This window comes from Podarcis liolepis (genome assembly GCF_965112155.1).
Source record: "Podarcis liolepis genome assembly, chromosome: 7".
Lineage (NCBI taxonomy): Eukaryota > Metazoa > Chordata > Lepidosauria > Squamata > Lacertidae > Podarcis > Podarcis liolepis.
In genome coordinates, this window is record NC_139561.1 from 33,801,483 (window position 1) to 33,829,001 (window position 27,519).

The 27,519-nt window shown below is 43.9% G+C and overlaps 1 protein-coding gene across 2 annotated transcripts in view; it reads right to left on the bottom strand.

Annotated features, from left to right (window-relative positions):
- Positions 1 to 22,332: 22,332 nt before the first annotated feature.
- Positions 22,333 to 27,519, bottom strand: part of VSTM2B (V-set and transmembrane domain containing 2B) — a 39,096-nt gene continuing 33,909 nt past the window's right edge. For both annotated transcript variants that reach the window (XM_083513818.1, XM_083513817.1), the window contains exon 6: positions 22,333 to 22,482. In XM_083513818.1, coding sequence (XP_083369944.1) covers positions 22,394 to 22,482 — 89 coding nt within the window. In that variant the 3' untranslated portion in view covers positions 22,333 to 22,393. The remainder of the gene's footprint in view (positions 22,483 to 27,519) is intronic.

Below are 27,519 nucleotides of genomic sequence, written 5' to 3' on the forward strand. Positions count from 1 at the left end.
CCAGAGTTCAAATCCTCATTCAACCACGTGGCTCCCCCGGTGACCTTAGGCCAGTTGCTGTCACTCAGCCTAATCCTACCTCACAGGGTTGCTGTAAAATGAGGAGGGGGAGAATCATGTATGCCACCTTGAACCCTTGGAGGAAAGGTGGAATAAAATGTAAAAACTAAAAATATAATAAATATTTCAATGCAACCTCCTGCAGAATTCTGTGGCAACGTCTTCCCACCCCTTGCCAATAAGTGTGGGGGAGAAACTTGTCACAGCCAATTTGATCTCTTTAAAAAAATCAATTTAACCCCTCAAATTTCTGCCACCGTTAAGCGAGGCGCCGTTTTCGTGAACGAAAGATCAAGATAAGTGAGATAGGTCTTTGGAGCCACATGAGGGCCCCTTCATCGGATTTATGTCATAATTCGCAAAGCATTTAAGGCATTAACCGTCAAACCAGCATTGGCGATACTGGGCTGTAAATCCAATGATCCAAGCTAAACTGGTGCCTGGGGGAAGATGGTCTCTTTTGCCAATTTCACGACTTCGTTTTAATTTTCTTGTTTTTTGAGCTCGAGGTAAGAATTCATTGTTGAATGAATGATGATGCATTTCCTCATGTTGAGACTGAGGATTCTGTAACAACACAGGAAAGAGAACTGTGGCGTCCAGCGTTAATGGAAGGAACATCACCCATGGGCACGCACAGGGATCTGGGGGAGTAAGTGAGTGAAGAAAATGTGGGTAGAGAGATAAAAAGATAGGTAGATCAGAGCCGTAGCTGGAGGGCTAGCCAGGGTTTCTGCCCCGGGTGAAGCCTCCAGAGGGGTGCCATCAGGGCTCCCAGCCACCCAGCCAGTGCTGGATTTATGTATAGGCTAAGTAGGCTGAAGCCTAGGGCCTCAAAATCTAGGGGGCAGAATTCATCATGCGAAAGGCTGGGCTGGATGAATCCCTAGCCAGAATTCAGATTTCCGGAAGAAATATCAACAACCTCAGATATGCAGATGACACAACCTTGATGGCAGAAAGTGAGAAGGAAATTAAAGAACCTTTTAATGAGGGTGAAAGAGGAGAGCGCAAAATATGGTCTAAAGCTCAACATCAAAAAAAGGAAGATCATGGCCACTGGTCCCATTACCTCCTGGCAAATAGAAGGGGAAGAAATGGAGGCAGTGAGAGATTTTACTTTCTTGGGCTCCATGACCACTGCAGATGGTGACAGCAGTCACGAAATTAAAAGATGCCTGCTTCTTGGGAGAAAAGCAATGACAAACCTAGACAGCATCTTAAAAAGCAGAGACATCACCTTGCCAACAAAGATCCGTATAGTTAAAGCCATGGTTTTCCCAGTAGTGATGTATGGAAGTGAGAGCTGGACCATCAAGAAGGCTGATTGCTGAAGAATTGATGCTTTTGAATTATGGTGCTGGAGGAGACTCTTGAGAGTTCCATGGACTGCAAGAAGATCAAACCTATCCATTCTGAAGGAAATCAGCCCTGAGTGCTCACTGGAAGGACAGATCGTGAAGCTGAGGCTCCAGTACTTTGGCCACCTCATGAGAAGAGAAGACTCCCTGGAAAAGACCCTGATGCTGGGAAAGATTGAGGGCACAAGGAGAAGGGGATGATGGAGGACGAGATGGTTGGACAGTGTTCTCGAAGATACAAACATGAGTTTGACCAGACTGTGGGAGGCAGTGGAAGACAGGAGTGCCTGGCATGCTCTGGTCCATGGGGTCACGAAGAGTCGGACACGACTAAACGATTAAACAACAACAACAAAAGCTTCACAATGCTAAATGAACATAATTCCAGCTCATAAACAGCTCATAAGAAAAAATAAATAAATCTTACATTGGTATCTCATAAGAAAAATCCACGAGAACCACAGATACACATCACATTTCTATTACTCAGGATCTGAGTGCTTTAAATTTGAAAGTTGGACTAAATAATAGCAATACACTTCTTTGACTCCTATAAACTGCCCTCTAAAAATACAATAATAATTTCTGACTCTAATTTCTCGTCTGTCCTTTACCCCCCAGCTTTCACAGAACTTTAGTTAGGCTGTAACCCATGCATCTTTTCACTAGAGGGCAGGGTAAGATCAGAATTGAAAGTGGGGAAAGTCATTTATACAAATATCATTTTTCTCCTCACAAAAGACGATGCTCTGAATCCGGGCCACAAAATCTCTGTTGATTACTGTGAGCATATATTTTGAAAAGCGTACCATTTTAACAATTAAAGAGAAGCCCACAGGGATGTACCCCCCAAATTTCATAAACCGAAGTTTGGTGTACAGTGGTACCTCAGGTTAAGAACTTAATTCGTTCTGGAGGTCCGTTCTTAACCTGAAACTGTTCTTAACCTGAAGCACCACTTTAGCTAATGGGGCCTCCTGCTGCCGCCGCGCTGCCACCGCGTGATTTCTGTGCTCATCCTGAAGCCAAGTTCTTAACCCAAGGTACTATTTCTGGGTTAGTGGAGTCCGTAACTGAAGTGTCTGTAACCTGAATCGTCTGTAACCCGAGGTACCACTGTATTTGGTAACAAGTCATAGGAACATAGGAAGCTGCCTTATGCCGAGTCAGATGGTTCGTCCACCATCCCAGTATCATATACAGTGACAGGCAATGGCTGTCCAGGGTTTATGACCAAGAATCTTTCTCAGCACCACCAGGAAATGCCTGACTGGGATCGAACCTGGGACTTTCTGCATACAAAGCAGACCTTTCTACCACTGACAAGCAGCCCTTCGCATAAAATCCCCTTGAAAGTTGACACTTAAAACTTTATTATGAATCAGCAGCTTTCTGCTGGTTGAAAGAATGGCTACTTCTTGAGGATACAGATATTTTAGATTTGGAAGGTTTTAATAATGCATAGGGACAGGACATAAGAAAAGTGTTCTGGATTAGGCCAATGGCCCATCTAGTACAGCATCCCATTCTCGCAGTGGACAACAGGATGCCCCAAAGGGAATCCACAAGCAGGACCTGAGCACAAGAGCTGAGTGTGAGAAATGGAGATATAAAACCTAGGAGTCAAATGGCGCCTTAAATCTAGGCTATGGTCACCACAATGATAAGTCTAGCCACTTATCTTTGTGAGTGAAATATTACAAAGCAAATGGTCTGTATGGCAGGGCGGCATCAAAAGACACACAGTGGTGCTGCACTGCCCCACAGACCAGCTGGCTGGTACTGCATCACAACCACACCAGTCAGATAGAGATGTTAGGTGCCAAACCTGGTGACCAGACACCTCCACTTCCTCGCAAAAGGCTGGTTGCCTGTCGCAAACCATGCCTGGAGCCCAGTTCCCCTGTCAGTTGCTACCAGGCATTTGGTAACTTGCCTAATGCCCTGCCTAAACTTATTTTTCTTCCTTTCTACTAATGCTGTAGAATCAAACAGTTTTTCCCCTACCTACATTTCATGTCAGTAATTCTCAAGGCTGGGAAGGATCCAGCAAACTGTGCCAGTTATGGGCTTATCTCTTTTATTAATGCAGAGTTGGAAAGCCTGACAGTGGTCCAAGCTGAGAGGCTGCAGACTGTAATATTTACTCTAAAACATAAAAATAAAGCGGGTTTTGATAGCGAAAGAGGCTGACAATATCAGACATTAACAATTATCAATGCCCCATGCTGCACTCTCGGACCCGGTCTCCTGGAAGTAAGCCTCGCTGAATTCAATTAAACTTCCTTTTGAGTAGACACATTTACTAGGATTGTGCTGGCTTCTGCTCTGATGGATTTCCATTCTTTGGCCCAGCCTAATGTGATGCAGCAGCAACCGCTGTGATTAATGTAGAGAAGGCTGTTGATACTGTTCATCGGCATTTTCTTGTAGCCTCCCCCTCCCAATAAGCCTTTGGGTTCATCAAATGGATTAACCTTTATATACCTCTGCTTACAATTTCACATGGTTGCCAGTTGCATAATCTCTCAGCCAGTTCTCTCCATGGCTACTAACCGCAATGGCTATTTTCCTGCCTCCACTGTTGGAGATGCATCTGAATACCAGTTGCTAGAAACTACAGGAGGGCTCTTGTGCTCAGGTCCACCACAGGCAGGTTCGCCACAGGCATTGGGTTGGCCAGTGGGAGAACAGAATGCAGGACCAGATGGACGACTGGCTTGATCTAACAGGCTCATCTTATGTTCTTGGGTCCAGTGCTTTTGCAATATGGACCCATATTGGTTGCCCCCTCCGCTACTTTTCAGTCAGGCATGTGTTTTCGGGCAAAGGGCAAAGATTTGAAAATTGGTATCATTGAGTACAAAGTTACATACAGTTGTACCTTGGTAGTCAAACGGAATCTGTTCCAGAAGTCTGTTCGACTTCCAAAATGTTTGACTCCCAAAGCACGGCTTCTGATTGGCTGCAGGAAACTCCTACAGCCAATCAGAAGCCGTGGAAGCCCTGGTGGGCATTCAGCTTCCAAAAGAACGTTCGAAAACCGAAACACTCCTGGTTTTCGATTGTTTGAGAGCCAGAATGTTCAACTCCCAAGGCATTCGGGAGCTGAGGTACGACTGTACTGATTTCAATGGATGGTCCCAACTTATGGAATTTGGTCTTTTGTACGATTAGACAATTCATTGGGGTTATCCATTCCATGGGATCCTGAACTGGAATCTGTGGGCCACTAGTGGTCTGTGAGCTTCATTCAGGTGGTCCATGGAGTGTCTGGGGATTGGAAGGTGGGAGGCAGCACACCCATTATGTTAAATATTCACATTGAATTTACGCATTGTATTTTATTCCTTCTTTTATTTCTTGCATTGTGTTTTATTGCATAATACATTACAAATAAAAGAAGCAATAAAAATACATCGGCCAGCCAGTTTTTGCCCTTGATCTGCCTCCAATGCTTCAGATTCCATCTAGTGTGCTTCTGCCATGACTCTCCACATTCTGTTTGGCATTTCCTGCTTAAATTTCAAATGTCTAGCAACCAATATTTAAGGAAAGAGTAAGGAATGTGAGCCTCCACTGTATTTTTTTTAAAGTTTGGAACGTCCTCTGTTTTAATTGCCTAGTCTTAAGTGGACCTGGTGTAGATAACTGTAGTCATCCCATTTCGGAAACTTCAGTGCTTCCTTTGAAAATAATAGAAGTTGGGGTGGAGAAAATCTTGCCTTAGTTTTGTGAAAGGGATCAGTTATATTCTTTTCCTTTTGTACTTCCAAAAAGTTTTGGTATTTAAGCAGAGGTCACCTTCCCTTCTTTCCTCCTTCACCTTTGAGGAAGAATGTCCTCTTGTCTTTCAATTTGATTACAGCCCATTTGCTAAACACTTCTCTCTGAATGTCTGACCTAGATTTGCAAGTGACATAACAAGAAGCCATTCTCTCCTCTCCCTCTCTCCCTGCTGGTGCCAGGAGCAATTGGTCCCAAATAAAATATTATTTAATAAAGCAATTAGTTCCAGCTGAATTTCCCCAATGGGAGGGGAAATATGCTCCCATTTTAAGTTGAATACGATGAAGGCAGGTTAAGGTCAAGAGGGAAGGCTGTAACATTGTCTCCAAAGGGCATCTAGCAAAACATTTTAAAATTTAATGTCTCCATAAGGGCACTTGGCTTCCTTCTCGTCCGCTTGTCAGTACCTTTTCTCAATCATGTTATGCAATGGAACAAAACCTCAGACAAGAAGCTCTCAGTGTAAAAGTTGAGCTTCCTCCAAACTCTGCAGGCAGCAGTGGTGTAGTGGCAAGGCCATGACAGCTAAACTGGTGTCAAACCAGCATAAATTTGTAGTGTATCTAGGTCTGATGTAATTGCATTGCATAGAATATATGTGGCTTGTGTTTTGTGAGCAATTGCTTGTTTTGCAAGTTCTGCCCCCCTACCAAGAACCACAACATTCAGTTTCTGGTTATCATAAATTGCCCATTACTTGGGATGTCAATTTTGCTTTTGTCCCTTGATGTCACAAGTTCAAGAGCAGCTGGAGCCTCTTCCATTGCGGGATGATTTACTTAATCCCTTAAGTCACTGGTCTGACCTTATAAATCATTCTAATTATTGCAGCTAAATAGACTGTAGAATGAGATGGGTTGAAATGATGGCATTTAGTCTCGCAATACTGTGCATTCATTATAGAAAAAAAAAGAATTATATTAGCCAACTTCGAGGCTAATTGTAATGCAAGAAGATAGAAATTTAATGGAAAGCTTTTGGTAAGGAATTGCCAACTAATACAAATTAGGAGATGCCTTCCGTTGTATGTTCTTAGACAAGAAGACGTAACGGTCTTTGAGACAATGAAAAATGTGACGAGTTGTCAATATCTCCATGCATTATGTACGTTTCGTTTAAAAAGCCAGTTCTCAGCAAAATTGCTGGGGTTTGGGGGCCACAGGGGAAGTGGTAGTGAATACCAGGGCCTTTTCCAGGGTAAAACAATTCAGGACCCTGGACAGCTATCAGTTCTAGCTGAAGTTGCAACGTTGTCTCAGTAAAGGCATACAGCAGGTGTGGGCAACCTTTGGCTCGCCAGACATTGCTGAATTACAACTCTCATCATCCCTGGCCATTGGCCATGATTGCTGGGGTTGATGGGAGCTATAGTTTAGCAACATTTGGAGGTTCCTACTGCTGACTTAGAGTAATCCTAACATGATTTGGCCTTCCAGTAGCTTGGCCTTCAAGGGAGATCTGCTTGCCATTTTTGAAGGGACTATGGCCTTTTCTGCCATTGTATCCATCTGTATGGAGGTGGAGCAGGAAAGACTGTGGTGGAATCAATAAGGATGATAAAAGAATCATGTCCTTAGGCTGGGCCAGTATACAAAGGGATGCTGAGCAGGGTGGCTTGTGCATTGGGGTAACGCTGAGACCCTGAGGCAGGGAAAAGGCAGTAACTATACCACCATCACTCTTCAACTGAATTGAATTGAATTTATTACAGTCCCTGACTAGACTCACATACCATATTAAACAAAACTAAGACACAATAAAATTAAGTTTGAATTAACAATCAGTATAACTATAGACAATACAATTATGGCAGCAGTTAAAATATGGTTTAAGTCTTAGTTTTGCAATATTATCTAAAATTTGCTTCTAAGGCCACAGTCTTTATAATAGCACAGCTTGTTCTCTAAGTTTTATGGCAACTGCTCAAAATTTGGCCACTTTTAACATGATCTCCATCCTTGTCCTCTATCAAAGATTTTAGACATTGAGGTTCGGGCCCACTTGGAATTTTTTGTATAACAGGGGTGATAAAAACCGTGTATATCCCTGTAAATCACTGCAGATCACTGCAGATGGTGACAGCAGTGGAAGACAGAAGTGCCTGGCGTGCTCTGGTCAATGGGGTCGCGAAGAGTCGGACACGACTAAACGACTAAACAACAACAACATCCCTGTAAAAATGGCATTGTAGCAGGACATGAGAGACGGTTTCCACTTCTATCAAGTCACAGGGGCAGACTTGTTCCAAGTATGGTTTACCCGCGTATCTCCACTGCAACAAGGTGGATGGCAGCACTTTGAATCTAGCGAGGGTAAATGACCATCTATATTTAGGTATTTGTGATTTTGACAAATATGCCACTGGGGTAAACCCTCTCCCATTATCTTTGATTGCTGGGTGCTTATTCATCTCGCTCACGTGACGCTGAAGTTCTACATCCCAGATTCGTTGGAGAATTGTTACTCTGGCTTTCTCATAGCCGATGGCTAGATCACTCTTCAATGAATGGGAAATAATTTGGCGCCATAAACCCCATGTACCCCAAGTGGATATCTCTTCCCAAGTATGCTAGGTTTCACAGATACATACATATGCAGCAATTAGCACTTGCAGATATAGATCACAATTTTTTGACTTTAATTCTGGAAAGTTTAAATTAGCACATGTGGGAATGGTGTTTGCAAGTTAGTCTTCAAGATGAATATTGTAATTTTCACTTCTTTCTTGAGAATATTATCACTGAGCGGTGTGAGATTCCAGGGATTCCAGACACTTATGGGTCTGTGTTTCAGTTGGAAATGAGGCACAGTAGAGCCTGTGCTGTTTTTATGATATATGGCTTATTTACACCTATAAACAGCCTAAACATTTGCATACTGAGAGGGTCCTTTTCCTCCCATTGCTGCAGTCTTGGATTCCAAAGAGCCCCCAAATATTGTGTCTGACCCTCTATGCAGCACAAAGCAGACCACCCGCTTTTTGCTTTCACTGCTAACAGACTCAAAGGGTCTCCCGCCACACCTGGCAACCTGCAACTCTAAACATGACTCTGCAGACTCTGACAGATCTGGAAGGGCGTCCAGCAGAGAGTAACTGTTTTGATAATCACCCATTACCTTTCTTTTATTCTACATGATGACACTTCTGCCAGGTGATTTCCTGAGCAGAGAAAAACTGGTTTGGCCTGGTTTTTTTTTTTGATACTGCTAAATTCAACATCTAGCACGTTCTCGTAATACCCCAAGTATTGGTTAAGTTCTAACGTTTACTAAATCTAGGAATTATGAGGAGGATCTGGCACCCAGGAATTTAGGGGATCCTTGCCCCCCCACCATTTATAAAAAAATATTTATAGATTTTCATCAAAATGTAGCACAACATACTGACATCAAGAGATCGAAGGATCTGCCAATTTTGGTTATCTTCCCTTCTTAAATTCAGTTCTTGATATTTTTGCTGGGATTTGTGATTTATTTATTTATTTTAAAAATATTCGTGAAACGTCATCAGCATTTCACTGTGAAATATCCCGAATAAACACATTTTTATATGCAGGTTTGACCAAAGAGGTCCAAAGTTCATCCCCCAGCATTTCCAGGCAGGGCTAGAAAAGATTCCTGCCCGAAACTCTGGAGAGTCACTGCCAGTCATGGTGGACAATACTGAGCTAGATGGACCAATGGATCTGACTCAGTATAAATCAGCTTCCCAGGTTCCTTGGTCTACTTTTCTCTCCCATTCGCTGTTTTGTATGGGTGGTTAAACCTTTCTTTAGATCCTCAAGCTCTGCAGCATTTGAATTACCCACTTCATTGAACCCCAATTAGGTGGGAATGAGCAGTGTAAATGATTTACCAGTGGGAATCATTCATGGAAGTGCCATGGTTTATATTGGGTTGAAAGCATTTCGAGACTTTCTAAACATTTGCTAAGCGACTCTTGTGATTACATCAGGCCCTTTTGAGATGAGCACAAAGTATTCTTTTCAAACTTTCTGGGCCTTGTTTGGACCCAACCCCTTTACAGTAAAGCAGAATTCTTAACAGGGCAGGGATGCCAACTTGAATATAATATTTTTTTCGGGGGGGGGGCAGGTAAGCCCTGCCTTGCATAATCAATCAAATGATGCGGTGCACACACACCATTTGAACAGCAATGCCAATCAACTTTGGGGGGCCCAGCCCCCTCAAATATTTTATAGGGAGGGCTGAAGCCCTGTCAGCCCCTAGGAGTTGGCTCCATTGTAACAGGGTAGGATTAGACCTACATCAAAAAACCTAAGAACATGGCCACTAGTCCCATCACCTCCTAGCAAACAGAAGGGGAAGAAATGGAGGCAGTGAGAGATTTTACTTTCTTGAGCTCCATGATCACTGCAGTTGGTGACAGCAGTCACGAAATTAAAAGATGCCTGCTTCTTGGGAGAAAAGCAATGACAAACCTAGACAGCATCTTAAAAAGCAGAGACATCACCTTGCCAACAAAGGTCTGTATAGTTAAAGCATGGTTTTCCCAGTAATGATGTATGGAAGTGAGAGCTGGACCATAAAGAAGGCTGATTGACGAAGAATTGATGCTTTTGAATTGTGGTGCTGGAGGAGACTCTTGAGAGTCCCATGGACTGCAAGAAGATCAAACCTATCCATTCTAAAGGAATTCAGCCCTGAGTGCTCACTGGAAGGACAGATCGTGAAGCTGAGGCTCCAGTACTTTGGCCACCTCATGAGAAGAAAAGACTCCCTGGAAAAGACCCTGATGTTGGGAAAGATTGGGGGCACAAGGAGAAGGGATGACAGAGGACGAGATGGTTGGACAGTGTCTTCGAAGCTACAAACATGAGTCTGACCAAACTGCGGGAGGAAGTGGAAGACAGGAGTGCCTGGTATGCTCTGGTCCATGGGGTCACGAAGAGTCGGACACGACTAAACAACCCCCCTGCTTGGCAGGGGGTTGGACTCGATGGCCCTTGTGGTCTATTCCAACTCTATGATTCTATGATTCTATGGTTCTAAGGATTAGACCTTGGTTTTGAAAGGCTTGATAAGGTAGGAAAGAGACAAGGGTGGGTGGTGGAGGCATAGGCTGAGCTGGGAGACAGGAGGTGCCATTAGTTCTTTAAATTTCCCCGGAGACCCTCCAAAATTTTTTTATTATGAAAACCTGTATCTCCATACATATGCCACTATTTATAACTCTATACATCTGTAAAACACATTCTTATTACACAGCCCACAAATTAGTATAAGTCTGTGGTTTTCTGGAGAATTCTCCCGCAAAGGTGTCTTTGTGCTTTGTTCCTCTTGCCAATCTTAACTGGTGAGTCAATTTTTCCGTAAGGGCAATAGGTTGTGCTCTCTTGTACCAAGCATACAAGTCTGCAACTTTTACGTCCCTCCAGAATGTGCCCGTGCCTTCGTCTCCTCAAGTCTCCTCCAGCTCCACCTCCAGCTCCACCTCCAGCTGAAGATGCTCAAGGATGGTTAATAATGGTGGGGATGGTGACGGTGATGCTTCTATGAATTTCGTCACTGTGCTTATTAGTAGCATCCACTCGTCCTTCTGCTCATTCACTTACTTGGGTTGGTGGTGGGAAGGCAAAATCAGGATTGTGGCCATACACTTCCCTTGTGAACTAGGTGCACTGCCTAGTGGATTCTGTGAACAGACCTTACACAAACTGCACACGTGTGTACTTTTTGCAAGGTTTCCAATGGAATGTCAAGCATGTGTGTTGGGTCTATTCACTGCAACGCACTGAATGCATGTATACTAGGGCCTAGGGGAGAAGCTACTGCTGTGATCCTGCTCCGTGTGTGTGTGTGTGTGTGTGTGTGTGTGTTTGTGTGTGTCAGTCTGCATTGACTGTCTAAAAAGGGTTACAACTGCTGTGCTGCACCATCCTTCACTATGCCAATTACTGTATATTCCTCGTCTCCCCTTCAAGCTAGCTCATAAGCAGGAAGTGGCTGTGTAAGGATGTAATCTCAGCAGGCCTACTTAAGGGAACCAACTAATTTCAAATACCAAGTTTTATTGTGCTCTCTCTTCCCATTTGCGGCTGTCAGATGCTGTGCTGCATCCAGGTAAACAGCTCCTGCGCTCCCTGTTTCATGATTTAATTGGCTTTTCCATTGTAAGCAACAAATCAGGTGGCTGCTTTGTCTCCAGCTCTGCAAATGCCACCGGTGGCGGTGGTGGTAGCAGCAGCAGCAGCAGCAACAGCAGATGATCGCCGAATGGAGTGAGACGCGCAGTGTGAGACACATGGCCTTTTCATGGCAGTGAGCATGAGCTGTACACTTCCTGGCACCACACCGCTGCAGCGAGGTTTAAATTATCCCTGGGTAATGATCCCTAAACTTGCTGGAATCACCCATGCGCATTTATGATCGTGTTGACAAATTCTTCTTCTTTTTTTGCAAAACAGAAAACCGCTGGATGTTTCCTTTGCAAAAGTTTGCCTCTGTACAAGCTCTGGGCCGTTGCACAAGAAAATGAGACACCCTAAAGAGACTGATAATAACCACATCTTTTTAAAACAGGGTTTGAGTTTTTGGATGAATGAAGTCACTGAAAGCCTGTTAAATCTCAGTGCCTACAATTCCAGGAGTCCTGGGATTGTTTCCATCTTTGAAGGTTGTAGTCTTAGGCATACTTATCTGGGAGCAAGCCTAGTAGGACTTACTTCTGAGTAAAGGTAAGTAGCATTGCATTGCATGACAGGGAAGAGCAATGGCACTGAACCAAGATCCCAATCCGTACCCCTATCCAATTTTTTTTCATGCACTACCAACACAGCTACTGTATATAAATATATGCGTTCTACTGAGTCAGACTCTTGGCTTGTGTTTGCATTACTGTTTACTTTGGCTCCAGAGTGTTTCTTCCGCTGGTGTTTGAAGCCAAGGACGCTTGATATTAGTCACAATCTATCCTGTAATTTCTTGAGAAATACTGCTGGTTGATGTGTCTTCCATTCGATTTTGAAACCACAGCTATGGTTAAGCTGAGGTGTCTACACTCCAGACAGCCATTGCACACATGACAGCTTCAGTGGAGTTTGGCCTGGAGAAACAAATTAAGTAAAGGGTGTTGGGTGAAGACATCCCCATCCCTTCTCTGGCGTGTACAGCAATGTAAAAATGTGTCTTGAAGTACAGCAGGGGTGGTGGGAAACTGACCTTGCTGTGTTTCAAGCCACTAATCTGTATGTAACCTTGGCCTACATTGCCCAGGGCTGCTTTCTCTGACACCTCTGCAAGTTCTCAGGGCCAAATGAAATGTTATGTTAAATGCATGACTGTATCCAACATACCTTTAAAAACTAAATTAAATTACTGAAGCTATGAAGGGATGTCCAAACAGGGTAGGACATGTGACATGCAAGATTATTTTTATTTATATACATATATTTTAAAAATATGATCTGTTGATGCTGCAGCCTGAACAATAAGATGCGATTAGCAACTTCCCTTCCACAGAAGCAGTATTGGTTTGTGAGTGCGTGATTTTCATCAGGAAATGTGATGCAGTATAGGAATGATTTAAATAAATGCATAAAGAAGACAAGGGGGAAACTTTGGGTGGATTTTGAAAGCCCTTTCGCGACGAGTGATCATGTAAACAAGCCGCGTAAGAAGCGCTGTTAATTTTAATGGACCTATTTGATTCATTGCTAGGTAAAGTAACATCTGGTTTTGCCAGTACCGGTAAAAATAAATGAAATAAACTAAAACCTGCATGTTGAAATACTGTAACTAAAGCTGAACTATCAATATGGAACAAATCTGGCAAAATTTGGTAGTGTATGTGATGTTACCTTGATCCAAGGCTAAGCATCCTTCTTTGATTCATGTTAGCTGGCATTCCCTCAGAATCCTACACTGCTTGTCCCCGCAGAGTGCTTATGGCCTCCTGTTGTTCCAACAGGTTGATCAATAGCTGCAACAGGCAATGCTTGTTCTCAGGCAATGCTTGTTCTGGATCGTTGCCCAGAATAGTTATTCCTCCAGCTGACTTCAAACAGACAAACACACAGGGGCAGGAGCTACTGAGTACCGTTTGCCCACAGGCCTCAATTATCCTGAACTGAAGTGTTAGCCAGAAGGGGGATAACATCCCCTGCAGTAGACGGTGGTGTGGTCCTTCAGCCCCTGCTGAGCAAGGCACTGCATGTTCAGCAAACGCCCTTATTATTCCGCTAACTCAGCAATAACTGGGAGTAAGACTATGGTCTTCAGGCAATTAATTACCGTAGCCAGTTCAGTTCAGATCTTTTTGATCACTTTTTGATGAATCAGGTAGCCAAGATACTTTCATATAAGTATACTTAACAGTGCAATCTTGTACAGGTCTACTCAGAAGTAAGTCCCATTGATTGCAACAGGGTTTACTTCTAGGCAAGCAGGTATAGGATTGCCCTCCCAAAGCTTCATCAGAGATTGAGAAACCCAGGCTGGATCTATACTGATAAAAAAACACACAACCTGCTATAGAAAAAAGCTCTATAAAAGTTCTCAGTGCAAAATCCCATTGGTGATGGATCACTGCCCTACAGGACCACCTGGTGTCTCATGTTTATGACGCAGTTATAACGATATAATTGACAAGTGTTTGGAGCTGCGGTCCAACAACATCCAGAGGACTGCAGGTTCTCCAGCCATGAATTGGACAGCTTTGCCTAGCCCAACTTGGGAATAAGCACCATTGAACAAAGTGGAATTTACTTCTGAGTAAAAGGGCATACTGGTACACAGTCAGAACTCTACTGATTTCCATGGGAGGACTGCATGTTCAACTCTCCTACTGAAATCAGTGGGATATAAAAGTACTTAAGGGATATGTGTTCTCACCATTGCCCTTTCTGGCTGACAAAACCCCTTAAACCCTCAAGCCTGCTTTTTAATTTTTATCCACTGTCTTTCATTACGGCTGCTAGTGTTTTATTGTATTGTCATTAGGTTTAAGCTAATTTATTTTCTATAATGCTGTTGTTCACATTATCGTTGAAAGAGGCCATGGGATCTGTTTTGATGAAGGGCATTTTAAGTAAATGAATAAAAATAAATTAAGGTGGCCACCCTGTATCCACTTACCTGAATTAAACTTGCTTCTGAGTGGACAGGAATAGGAGCATGCTATAGGCATTGGTTGCAGCTTGTCCATTACTTTTTCCTTTTTTAACTGCGCTGCATCATACTTTTTGAATTAATATTCTCACAGTTACCCTCCACCAATCTTCTCTTGGCTAAAAGCATTAATTAAGACATTAACATTTTTGATCCCATCAAATTTTTCAGTTCCTTTTTTATTAAATAGAAGTACTGAGGGACTTGCAATAATAACTGCCTGAATTTCAGGGATAATGAAAAATGAACTTGACGAACCTCTGGTTGAGCCTGAAATATATTGGGTCCTTGAGATGCTGTGGATACGAGCTTGCATGTTAACCACTAGTCTGCACCACCTCCTGCATGAAGAACTCCATTGTGCCCTCCTCTCTTAATCTTCTCTTTTCCAGGCTAAGCATGCCCTGCTCTTGCAATCATTCCTCACAAGTAGAGGTGCAGTGGTATAGGATCGTGTGTGTGTTTGTGTGTGTGTGTAGGTTATTCTTTCTGTAGCAAGGTCCCTTTCTCCAGCATCCTAGAGCCACCCACTTAACATGAAAGGGGAGCTTCTTAGCCAATGAGAATATGTCTTCTACCTTTCATGCCAATAGGAGCCAATCGGAGTGAAAAGAGGCGAGTTGGCCACTGAGGATGGGCTCCTAAGGTCCCTCTGGAGCAGGTGCAGGGGAAGAACTCCAAGGAGTTGTTGTTCTGCATGCTCGAAAACAAAGCATTTGGGAACATTGGTGGCATTAGACAAAGAGGATAAAGTTAACCCTTTCTCATCCAGCTGCTACCCTCTCAGGGTGTCCCTCCCCCAGTTTTTGAAGAGGGCATGCAGAGGGCTAACTCTTCCTTCTGCAGCTGCCCCCATACAAGGCATTTAGGCTTGGGATGGGGGAGGTCCCATTTGCACTAATGGAAGCTCACCTCCCAGCTGATGTTGGCAGGATTGGGATGAGCAGGGGCAGGGTGTGAGCTGAAGCCAGCCTGCTGGCCAGAGGTTCTCTGCCCCTACCATAGACAGAAGGCCAAAGCCAAAAAGATCTCTCTAGTTGTCACCCACTTCACCACTAACAGTGAGGCAACAGAGACAAACACACACACGTAAGATGGGAGGAGTCCAGGAAGGAACACATTCAGCTTCTAGAGGTTCCACACCTGTTTAAGCATTAACATTCATTTATCATTGTGTTTTGAAACCCTCTAACAGAGTGCATCTAACAGAGGAGCTTGCTGGTCAAACATTATTGTTTTTTTGTATGACAATGTCCTCATCAGTTTCCACAAAGAATGAGCTAGGTTGCAAGAGTTACAACTAAACAATGGTGCTGTATAGGGTAATGGGTGGGCCTTTCCTCCACATACCTGCTGCTAGGTAGGATAACAAAAGCCAGAGTGGTGTGTGCAAGCTAAGCAGGAAGCCGGCTGGAAGCAAGAGACAGCAGAAACATGCTCGCTCTGTGCAGGATCAAAAGTGGTGCCAAATAGAGAAGCCAGATCTCTTGGGGTGTTGAGGCTGGGAGCATCTCCATTTTAAACTCAGGTTTTATATATCTGCTAATAAAACCATATATTCTAAAGACATCACAGTCTCTGCTCACTTTCGTTTCATGGAAACAGAACCCCTGGAATCTCTCATGACTTGGAAACCGGGGTGGCATGCAACGTCACGTTCATAATTCCCAATTTGCAAACATTTTAAGAACAGTTGCAAGGCTGGGATAAGATTAGAGAATGGAGTTGGTGACGTCATGCGTGCTAGCCAATGCATGCTCAGCATAACTGGCTTTTCCTCGACATGCTAGAAAACGGTGGCACCATTCCCCCTCTCCACAGCTGAGCTCTCCAGGACAGACCCCCCCCACATGTAAGTGCATTGCAGGGCAGTGAAGTTGCTTCCCATCTACTTCTCTCGCTTTTTAAAGGACATCTATGTCATTGTCCTGAGTATCTTATGCCCCAAGGCACATAGGGCTCTGCTGGTTAAGAAGAGGCCATTGCTTTGTGCTTAGAATGCTTAGAAGAAGTCAATGTAGATTCCAGAGCACTGGTGCAATGTGCTTAAAATAGACACTCTCATCAAGATGCAGGCTGTTGGGTTGCCTGCTATGTCCTTTAACCCTGCGCTGCTCGGTGCTGTGGCACAGCCAGAGTTTGTGACCTGTTTTGATGCACACTGTCCGTACAAGTTAGAAACCGTCCACAGCACCCAGATGGCACTTTGATTTAATGTAGCACATCAAAGGTTCAGCTAACCCATTGTTAGATTCCGAAAGGCTTCAGAACTGAAGGAGATTAGGTTTGGGGAGGATACACACACACACACACACACACACACACACACACACACACACAACCACAAAGCCTTTGTACAGCTAGGCCAGTGTCCATTTCTAATCCACCATGACAGCCTGCACTGGAAAGAACATAGACTTCTACTGAAGGAGTAAGGCTTGCCCCAGGCCTCTGTCGATCAAAGTCACGGCAGATGCACTATGCCCAACTCTCGTCCTTTGCAAACAATGGTCAGTAAAAAAAAAGTAGGACTCTCAAAGCACCACGGGGGGGGGGGGGGAGGATTTCAAAGCTCCTCTGCCTATGACATGCACCCACTTGACCACTTTAGCACTATTTTAAGTGTTGCATAAGAACTCAATCATAACTGGATCTTTAAGTATGGCAGTACCTACATTTCGGAACTCCCTGCCTATTGATATCACGAGGGTGCCTTCACTGTAAACTTTTTGGTGCCAGCTCAAAACATTTTTGTTTAGACAAGCCTACCCAAATGTTTAGGAAGTAGATGCAAGTTTTAATCTATTGTTATTTTTAACTTTTCAAAAGTCTTAAATGATTGTTGTTAATTCTTCTTATTGGTAATTTTATTGTTGTATCTTCTTTTTCTGTAAATTGCTTCGAGGGCTTTTTTTTTTTTTACATTCAAATGGTATATAAATGTTATGAAGTAATAAGAAGTAAATCTAATCCAAATCAGGAAATTCACTGCTACACTTGACGAGCTGTGAAAAGCTGGAATTAACCTCACCGAAAGCAAGTATGTATAGAAAGGATGTTTTCACCACTTGGGGAGGCTCACATCACTCTCTCCCGTCTTTCATCACATGGATAAACTCTTGTGATGGTTAGAGTGCTGGACCAGGACTTGGGAGAGACCAAGATGGAAATCCCCACTTAGCCATGAATCTCACTGGGTGACCTCAATGGCCAGCCGCCATCTCCCAGCCCAGCCCACCTCACAGGGTTGTTGTGAGGATAAAAATGGGTTAGACAGAAACCCACGCACACCGCCTTGAGCTTGTTAGAGGAAAGGCAGGACATAACTGTAATAGATAAATAAAAAAAGAAGGTTGAAGTCAATATGGATGATAGGAAGATCAACTTTTTAGAGTGAGGACTGATTTTGTGAGTTGGGGGGAAAGGGGTACAGCAACATGCAAGACCTGCTTTCCTCAGCTGTGCTAGCCCTAAAGAAAATGAATAATCCAGTTGGGGGGGGGGAGGTAATTATGTCCCCAATAACCTGATGCAATGTTTCATCCCTGTCGTAGTTCCAGAGCGAGGACAGGACATCTTCCGTCATAGACACAGGAAAGCTGCCTCCTGTTGAGTCAGACCATTGGTCCATCTAGCGCAGTTCTCCCAACACTGACTGGCAGCAGCTGTCCAAGTTTTCAGGTAGGCAGCCTTACCTGGAGATGCCTGGGGAGGAATAGGATGGAACATGGGACCTTTGATACGCAAAGCATGTCCTCGGCTACTGAGCCAAGACAGTTCCTTTCATTTTTTAAAATTTTGTAGTTGCTGGATCATCCAGATGAATTCTGATTTCACTGTTGATTAACCCCCCCCCCACCTCTGCTTCTAATTCTTCCCTTTGTGCTCCCCCCAGCCCATTCTTCTAATGTGATTAAAGGATCATGCAGGGGAGATGGGGGGGGGGAGAATAACATCCCTTGGTTTTTACATACGGTTTCTCAGCACACACAAAAGCCTTTAATTGATGTCAAACCTTTGCACAGATAATTGATTGTATGACTAAAATGTAGCGAGTAAATGTAGAGGGAAGACAGGGAGTCAAGGGCAATGTCGCCAGCTCTAGTCATGTGATTCATTTGGACTGAATCGGTGTTTATCCACAGCTCGGAATTTCAGAGGGCAGCTTGGATTTAGAGGGGCCTTGGGAGACAGAATCTTTTTGTTTCAAAATCCTCTACCAAGTTTGCAAGGGCATGGCAAGAATGCATTCCTCTACAGCAGGGACAGATGGGAAATTCGATTCCGTTTGCATTTAAACCCAGTTTGATCCAGTTCACACTTCCGCAAACAATTCATTAACTGAACACAGCCATCCCTCTGGAATCTATCCAAATTTTTCCAATGCAAAGAGCATTTATAAAAATGCATTATGTTAAGGCAGCACGTGCACAAGAACTGAGATGTTGTTGAAAATGACATACACAAATGCATTGTGCTGGGAGAAATGGCTTGCAAAACTGTGCGCTTTTATCAAAATTGCATCCCTCCTGCCCCGAGTTCAGATCTTACAAGCTGCTGTGATAAAGTATAAAATGTACTTAAGAAGGCTAAGGAAACATCAACACAGACATGCACACTCAGTGGAACAGGAGTTTAATTTATTTCAAAGCCCAAATAGTCTAAAGAGTGAAAAGAACCACATGGAAGAGAATGAAGTTGAAGAGAGCCAGTGTGGTGTAGTGGTTTAAGTGTTGGACTAAGACCTGGGACAGACCATGGTTCAAATCCCCGCTTGGCCATGAAGCTCACCTTGGGCCAGTCACTGCCTCTTAGCCTAACCTACCTCACAGGGTTGTTGTTGGGATTAAATGCAGAAGGAAAGACCCATGCACAGCACCTTGAGATCCTTGGAGGAAAAGGTGGGACATAAATGCTATAAATAAAACAGCTAATAATAAAATGAAATCATTCAACGCTCCACCACCAAACAAATTTAATTCATGTTCATTTCACCCATCAATTCCGGGAACTACTAGCTGGTGCAGTTCCAAGATTCAGTGAACTTTGTGAAAGGGAACTAGTTCATTCCAAGCGCTGAGCTCAACTACCAAGTCCAGTACTCAAAATTCCCTCGCTGCAACCACTAGTTTGAAGAGAGGATTCTGAACAGTTGTGGCTCTGAAACAGCTCTCCAGCTCTACGCTATGCTTCCGAGAGAGGAGGAGGCAGTTAATCATAGTGTGAATCTGTCAGTGCTTTGACTGCAAGTTGCTGGCATCCTTTTAAAGCACTGGTCCTGTAGATTCTGCCATCTTCAGATTGCTTTGTTTGTGGAAACAATCAGCCAGGTTGCCCATTGTACAGCGGCAGCCTCAGCAACTCCTTAATTAAGTGCTTTGTTGAGGTATATTAGAGAGATGCATTCTGCCAAGGACTCTCACATCTGTTTCAGGGTTTTCAACCTCTTGAAATGGCACTCAGGGAACTGCGTCTTGGTGGGGGCTTGGAGCTCCCCGGAGGATCCAGACAAAGGAATAAAAAAACACACCCTCATTGCTCTGATATTCAGGCTGCTGTGCCAGCAGGGTAAGATCCATTCATTCCGTTCTTACGATGCAGTGATCAAATAGCGAGCGGACAGATTCTCTGCTGGAAGGCCAAAGGCCACCAGCTGCAGGCAAATATCAGAAGAGATAGTCCAAGTCAGTTTGGAGTGCCTGAAAGTTCACATGATGTGCCCCTCCCCTTAGTGGCACATCTATCATCTATCTATCTATCTATCTATCTATCTATCTATCTATCTATCTATCTATCTATCTATCTATCATCTATCTATATCTATCTATCTATCTATCTATCTATCTATCTATCTATCTATCTATCTATCTATCTATCTATCATCTATCTGTCATCTATCTATCATCTATCTATCTATCTATCTATCTATCTATCTATCTATCTATCTATCTATCTATCATCTATCTATCTATCTATCTGGCTATCTATCTATCTATCATCTATCATCTATCATCTTCTCTCTCTCTCCCCCCCCCCTCTATATATATCACCAATAGTTCACAATCTGACACCTTGACGTGCATATAAAAATCAGCTGCCTGAGATGGCCACTTGGATCTGCATGATGTGGTCCAGCACCTCAATTATGAACTGTAGAATTGGAAGGGACCCTGAAGGTCATCCATTCCAATGGCCCCTGTGATAAAGGAATCTTGCCTACAGCCATCCCTGGGTGGGCTCAAACCACCCACCTTCTAGTTAGCAGCCAGACACACCAAACCATTGCGCCACAGAGACAGAGCTGTATCCTCCTTGGTCAGGGAAGAGCTCCAGAGTCGAAGATGACTGGGTCCCCGGATGTACCTAGTAGTGGCATATGAGAGCTAAGAATATTTCCAATATATTTCACATCTGGCAACCAAGGTGCCCCCTTGGTTTCAAATAGTACATGGGTAGATGAGTCTTCAAAGCTGGGGACACCAATTTTCACAGCCCTCTAGCAGCTATGCACCAGAAGTAATATATTTAGCATTAACTCAGGCAGCATCTCTGCATGTATATTGTGCTCTGGGAGGCTTAGTTTGGCCAGAATTGAGTATATCCTTCCAGAGCGTAGCTGAAGTGAATGGGAAAGGCTGCTCGTGCAGGAGCAATGTGCTCACACAGTATGGGGCTGCATAGAAGACTCTTGCTTATAGGATTATAGGAACATACCAACACCCACTTTTGTACAGGGGAGGTCCCTCACCTCGAATGGAGGGGTTCATGGGATGGTGGGCTCCAAACTTAGCACTGTGTAGGTGTGTGGTTGCTGAATGGTTGGCAGAGCCCCGTGTCGGTTGCTGAGGTCATGTTCCCTCCATCATTCACATCACCTACACCTTCTCCACTGCCTTGCAATGTCCTTCAGCAAGCAGGTCATCTCATCCTGCCCCATGGATTTCTGTTCAGTGACAGATGCTGGTAGATTCCAGAGAACTGGTTTGCGAGCAACTGCTGGTTATGCTTAGAACAGATGTGGGGAAACTTTGGCCCCCCAGATGTTGCTGGGCTGCAACTCCCATCACTCCTGGCCACTGGCCATGTTTTCCAGGACTGATGGGAGTCGTAGTTCTACAACAGCTGGAGGGACACAAGCCCCTCACATCTGGATAGGAACAATGACCAATTCCCTTTATGGACCCATCTGAAAGCAGGGGAGAATGAGCATTAGGTCTAAAGATTAATGGTATTTATGCGTGCATCTTTACATGAGGAAAAAAACCTATAGGAAGCCTCCCTGCTCTAAGAAATCTAGCAGCACAATGTTGGATTTTTCATGGGTTGCTTTTTTTTTTTGGTGGAAATTTATACCTCAATGCAGAAATGTTATTTCAAAATCTCTTTTTTTTAATTCAACTGTTATTCAGCAATATACAATACGGTTTATAAACAAATGTCTTACCTTGTTTCCAATCTTTCTCTTTTTTATATTTAAAAATAAATATTATCGACAGTGAATATCCATTATGGTAAGATGTGCCTTTTTAAAAAATCAATAGTTCCCCCCAAAAGAAATAATTTAATTAAAAAAGAGGGGGAGGGGAAGGGAGGAAGAGAAAGGAAATAATAAAAATAAAAATAAAAAGCCTAACCACAATAATCTACTAAAAAATAGGACCCTTCCTTAGAAGGGCTTTGGCCCCCCCCCATGTCTTTACATATCATCATAAAAGCAACTGTTCAACAGTTCGTGCAAAATTAATTGTCAGAGGAAAGGTTTAGAAAAAAAAGGCGTTGGAAAAGAGAGAAATAATAGCTACCTTGTGTGGAACAGGGCATTGATACCATAGAATCTCGAAACTAGATGCATTATTTCAGGTGACTGACCTTTGTGTAATGTCCCAAAAATATGCTTTACCCCTCCCCTTGTTGAATGTGTTCATGCTTCTTTTCCAGTCTCTTTCTGTCCATCTTTAAGATTCTAGTTCTCATTGAGGGTTCTTTTTCCGTGTGTTTTTGTTTTAAATAGTTTCCTTCTCATTTGGCTGAGGATTATCAGATAAAGAAGTCCATCAGTGGTCTAAGAATAAGTGTACAAGCTTATGGAACATCAACAGGAACGAATAGAGGAAAGGATCTGTCACGTAAATTGGCTCAGTACCTAGGAGGGAACAAGAGGAAGAAAAATGAAGGAGGGAGGGAGAGAGAAAGAAAGAAGAGAAAGGTTTAATTTTTGCAGAAGTTCAGAATCATTGATAACTTTAGTGTTTTGGTGAAGCACTGAGTGGACACAGTGCAGGCATGGGGAACCTTTGACCTGTCAGGTGTTGCTGAACTACAACTCCCATCAGCCTTGGCCATTTCTTCTGGGGCTGATGGGAGTTGTGCTTCAGTAACATCTGGAGGGCCACAGGCTCCCCACATACCCCACAGAGAATGCCTTCAGTTCAGGCAGTTTAGAGCAGAGGTGTGCAACCTGTGGCAGTAGCCGGTTAGATGATGGACCAATAATGCAAGGACCATTTTTAGAAGTTTATGTCCATAAATACAACACATCCCATGTTCATTGTCCAGGCTGGGTGTCATTCCTAATCTGTATATAGGCGAAGGGAACTCTTGGATTGTTCTGTCTAGCCCAGGGGTAGTCAACATTTTTATAGCTACCGCCCACAAATGCATCTTTCTTTATGGTCAAATTTCCTTGCCACCCACCAGTGCTCAATGGAAGGAGGATTCAGCTTGTGCCGTAGAACACCCTACCGCCCACCTGGAATCCTGAAACGCCCACTAGTGGGCGGTAGGGACCAGGTTGACAACCCCTGGTCTAACCACTACAAATCTTTCTGGACTGATCTATGCTCACAACTGAGATAGGGCTGGCTGGCTCCATAGTCAATATTGTTGTCTAATGCATGCTGATTGTGAGCATGAAGATGCTGAACTCCATTCAATGTTTAGAGCTTCAAAGATATTCTTTTAAAAGAAATCTTATTTCCCCCCTGCCTTATTTATTTGAAAATAAATAAAGGCATACTTGGAACATAAATTCTACGGTTGATTACAGCTTGCGTGGATCGAAACAATAAAATATCTTATTGCCTAGATGATGAAAAGGGATAAAAAGCAAGCAAAAAGGTGCACTCTTCTCTGCCTCTATCAATCGATAACACTCATCCCCCTGTCTGCATCCCTGCTATTAGATTTCAGTGCAATCCAATTTGGAGAGCCCCAAAGAGCGTTCCAAGAAGCCACCTTGCAGGAATATGGCTGGCCTCCACTGTTCATACGCAATTGTAATTAAAAGCTCTGCATAAATATTTGTGTAGGGTTGCATCACCATGGATTAGCTGTGTGTGTTAAAAAAAGAAAGGTGAGCTCACACGTCTGAGCTTTTGGTACAAGCGAAATACCAGCCAATGTAAAGGCACATATAAAAGGTAAAGGGACCCCTGACCATTAGGTCCAGTCGTGGCCGACTCTGGGGTTGCGGCGCTCATCTCTCTTTATTGGCCAAGGGAGCCGGCGTACAGCTTCCAGGTCATGTGGCCAGCATGACTAAGCCGCTTCTGGCGAAACCAGAGCAGCGTACGGAAACACTGTTTACCTTCCCGCCGGAGTGGTACCTATTTATCTACTTGCACTTTGACGTGCTTTCAAACTGCTAGGTTGGCAGGAGCAGGGACTGAGCAATGGGAGCTCACCCCTATCACTGGGATTCGAACCGCCGACCTTCTGATCGGCAAGTCCTAGGCTCTGTGGTTTAACCCACAGCGCCACCCGTGTCCCCAAAGGCACATATACTGCTCCCTTAAAGCAGAACAATACTGATGCTGTGTAGATGGATGAAGAGGGGAATCAGAAGAAGCTTCTTCTCCTTTCTAGGGATGGAGAGAAACTGGGTTCTTTTCATGCTTCAATGAGAAATGACACAATTCACACTTTTTGCAAAAAACCCCCTCTGTGCATCAAAACTTGGTTCTCTCTCCAAGATTGCACACCTTCAAATTTTGCAATGTGTTTCTTCAACTGAGTGATGTATACTAAAAAGTGTATGGGGTGGGGGAGTGTGTGTATAAGAATCCATACATTCGTGGCAATAGTAAAAGGTAAAGGTACCCCTGCCCGTACGGGCCAGTCGTGTCCGACTCTAGGGTTGTGCACCCATCTCACTTAAGAGGCCGGGGGCCAGCGCTGTCCGCAGACACTTCCGAGTCACGTGGCCAGCGTGACGAAGCTGCTCTGGTGAGCCAGCACCAGCGCAGCGCATGGAAATGCTGTTTACCTTCCCGCTATAAAGCGGTAACTATTTATCTACTTGCACTTGAGGGTGCTTTCGAACTGCTAGGTGGGCAGGAGCTGGGACCGAAAGACGGGAGCTCACCCTGCCGCGGGGATTCGAACCGCCGACCATGCGATCGGCAAGTCCTAGGCACTGAGGTTTTACCCACAGCGCCACCCACGTCCCATTCATGGCAATAATGTACGAAAATATGCATTGCATCAGCAGATATAGTTTGCAAAAAAGTGCATAATAGGGAGAAAGTGCACAAAAATGCAGATGAATTTTCATGATTCGCTCGCTGATAAGGAAATGTGGAGAACGGAACTTAGAAAGAGAAATGCCTGTGGGAAACCCACAAGCAGGATTCGAACTCAAGAGCACCCTCCCCTCCTGTGGTTTCCATCAACTGGTATTCAGAAGCATTACTGCCTCCAACTGGGGAGGTAGAGCATGGCCATCACAGCTAGTAACCAATAGTAGCTTCATCTGCCATTAAATTGTCGACTCTTCTTTTAAAGCCATCTTTGTTGGTGGCCATCACTGCCTCCTGTGGGAGTCAGTTCCACTGATCCTTCAGTTTGTCTAATCCTGTTTTGTTTTGTTTTTAAAGCAGTCTAAGCTACTGGCCATAGTGATGTATTTGGAAACCCAAAGGTTATTTAATTTAATTTATTAAGCACATTTATATCCCACTTTGAAAGAAAATATATTCACACAGTGGTATGTAATTACATGTAAAATACACATAGTGCTACAGATTCCACCCCCCCCCCCAAATTTGGGAAGCAATCATACAACCTCATGGAGGAGAGGATGTGATAGCTTGCAGAGCCTCTAACCAACATGGCTTGGAGCAAAATTGCTTTCTGACCCCCCAGCAATGCCATGAGTACACACGGAAATCCCTGCAGCATGATGTATTTTTAGAGAGTTCCAGGCCTGAGCTCTGCAAAACGTAAACAGTAGAAGGAGTGCCTCTGTGCATGCGGTGCCTTTCTCTCACTGCTGGGTAATTCGCAAACAGCCCCCGCAGGTCTTAGATTAAATGACCAGACACTGTGCAGCAGATCCACTTAAATCAATAGTTAACTGCAGCCTAAATATAGTTTGAAGACACTCGAACTCAGGACGCAAGGGAGAAACATGCTACAAGGAAGGCATGCTTGGCAAATCTACAACGTGATCAGCTCCCACCTGGAAACCAATGTCCCCACTGTGAAGGACGTGTGGATCCAGAATTGGCCTCCACAGTCACCTACGGACTCATTGTTAAAACCGTGTTTATGGAAGACAATCTTACTCAGCTACGAGTGATCGCCGAAGAAGAAGATACTTTGAGATGCTTAAAATGTCAAGGCTATTATGATAGAAGCTCAAATCATACACCCTTAAAAAGAAAACCACCCTTCACTACAACCTGAACTTATTTCCAAGATGTGCTATTCATTAAATATATATCATCCCTGAAAGACTGATCAAACCTGAGTATGATCCAGGAAAAGTTACACTCCATTTCACACAGGCACACAGGTCCCTCAGTGACTGCAATTCTGGATGATTGGCAGCTGCACATAGGAACTAACAACTCCTCTGACTTGCATTGCAGACGATGCAGAGTGGAATAAAAAATGCTGTCTGTGGTGCAAATCAGGAGCGGATGCAAGCCATTATTTGGGTTTGCCCCCAAGCAAGTATCTATTGCTTTTGCAGCTTAAAATTGTGTGTGCCTGCAATCCAGTGTTCACTTGGGGAGCAAGCCCCACTGCAATTAAAAAGGCTTATATCTGAATAAACATATATGGGGATGCTCTGTTAAGTCCCACTTGTACCAATGGGATTCGAACATTTCAGCTTCTCTGCTACCTGGCTACCCTTCTGCAATAAAATCTGCAACAAATATAAAAATGAATTCATGATGATGGAAAAGCAATTATTTGCAGAATTGCTTTGCAAATTATGTGGCTTGGGAGTTGCCGCAAATCCAGTGGTTCACTAAGCGTCTCCATCAAGACTCTCTTAGAAACACGGTACTGTTGGGGAAGAGTCAAAAGCTCTGAAAGCATCCACTGCCAGGCAGCATGTAGGCAATAGATGGACCAGTGGTCTGGCTTGGGATAAGACCATTTCCTATGCCTGTCAAGTTCAATGAAGACAAAAATCAGCACAGATCACCTAGATTGACCATGGGGCAGGATGTAGCTCAGTGGCAGAACACCTGCTTTGTGTGCAGAAGGTCTCAGGTTCAATCCCTGGCATCTCCAGGTAGGGTTTCTGCCTGATACCCTGGAGAGCCTCTGCCAGCCATTGTAGACAACACTGAACAAGTTCTACTGATGGTCTGGGTATAAGACAGCTTCCTGTGTCCCTATATACCACATTTAACCTTTGCCATTTGGAGTATCTCAAAAGGAGCTGATGGAAGAGCATTTAGTACAGGCACAGCTGCTGCAACCAGTCTGTTTCAGAGCTGATCTAACCCCAGACTGTAGCTTTCTTTGCACTTTGCTGTGACCAGACAATGGCCTCTGCCCCATCTGCTTGACACATCTGCATTCTAAGTTTATTTAAATAAGCTTGAAGCCAGTTCAAATGTCATGGCTTCCAGCCCACTGGATAGAAGCAGCATTCTGAAAGAACTGACAATGACATGGCACAAAATTCCTGGCTGCTTTACAGAAGCACAACTCTCAGGGATGTGCAATCTCCAGCGGCTGTTAGTTAGGATGGCTTCATTACCTCCCAAATCAGAGAGATACTTTGACACTGATTTAGGGCTGAGTGATACCTGATTTTCAACATCACGATATACCACGATGTTTGAAATAAGGATGGAACTATGTAGAAGTGAACAGCAGGGTTGGGTGATATCTGGTTTTGAGCTTTGTGATATATCACCAGCTAAACATTGCAATATAC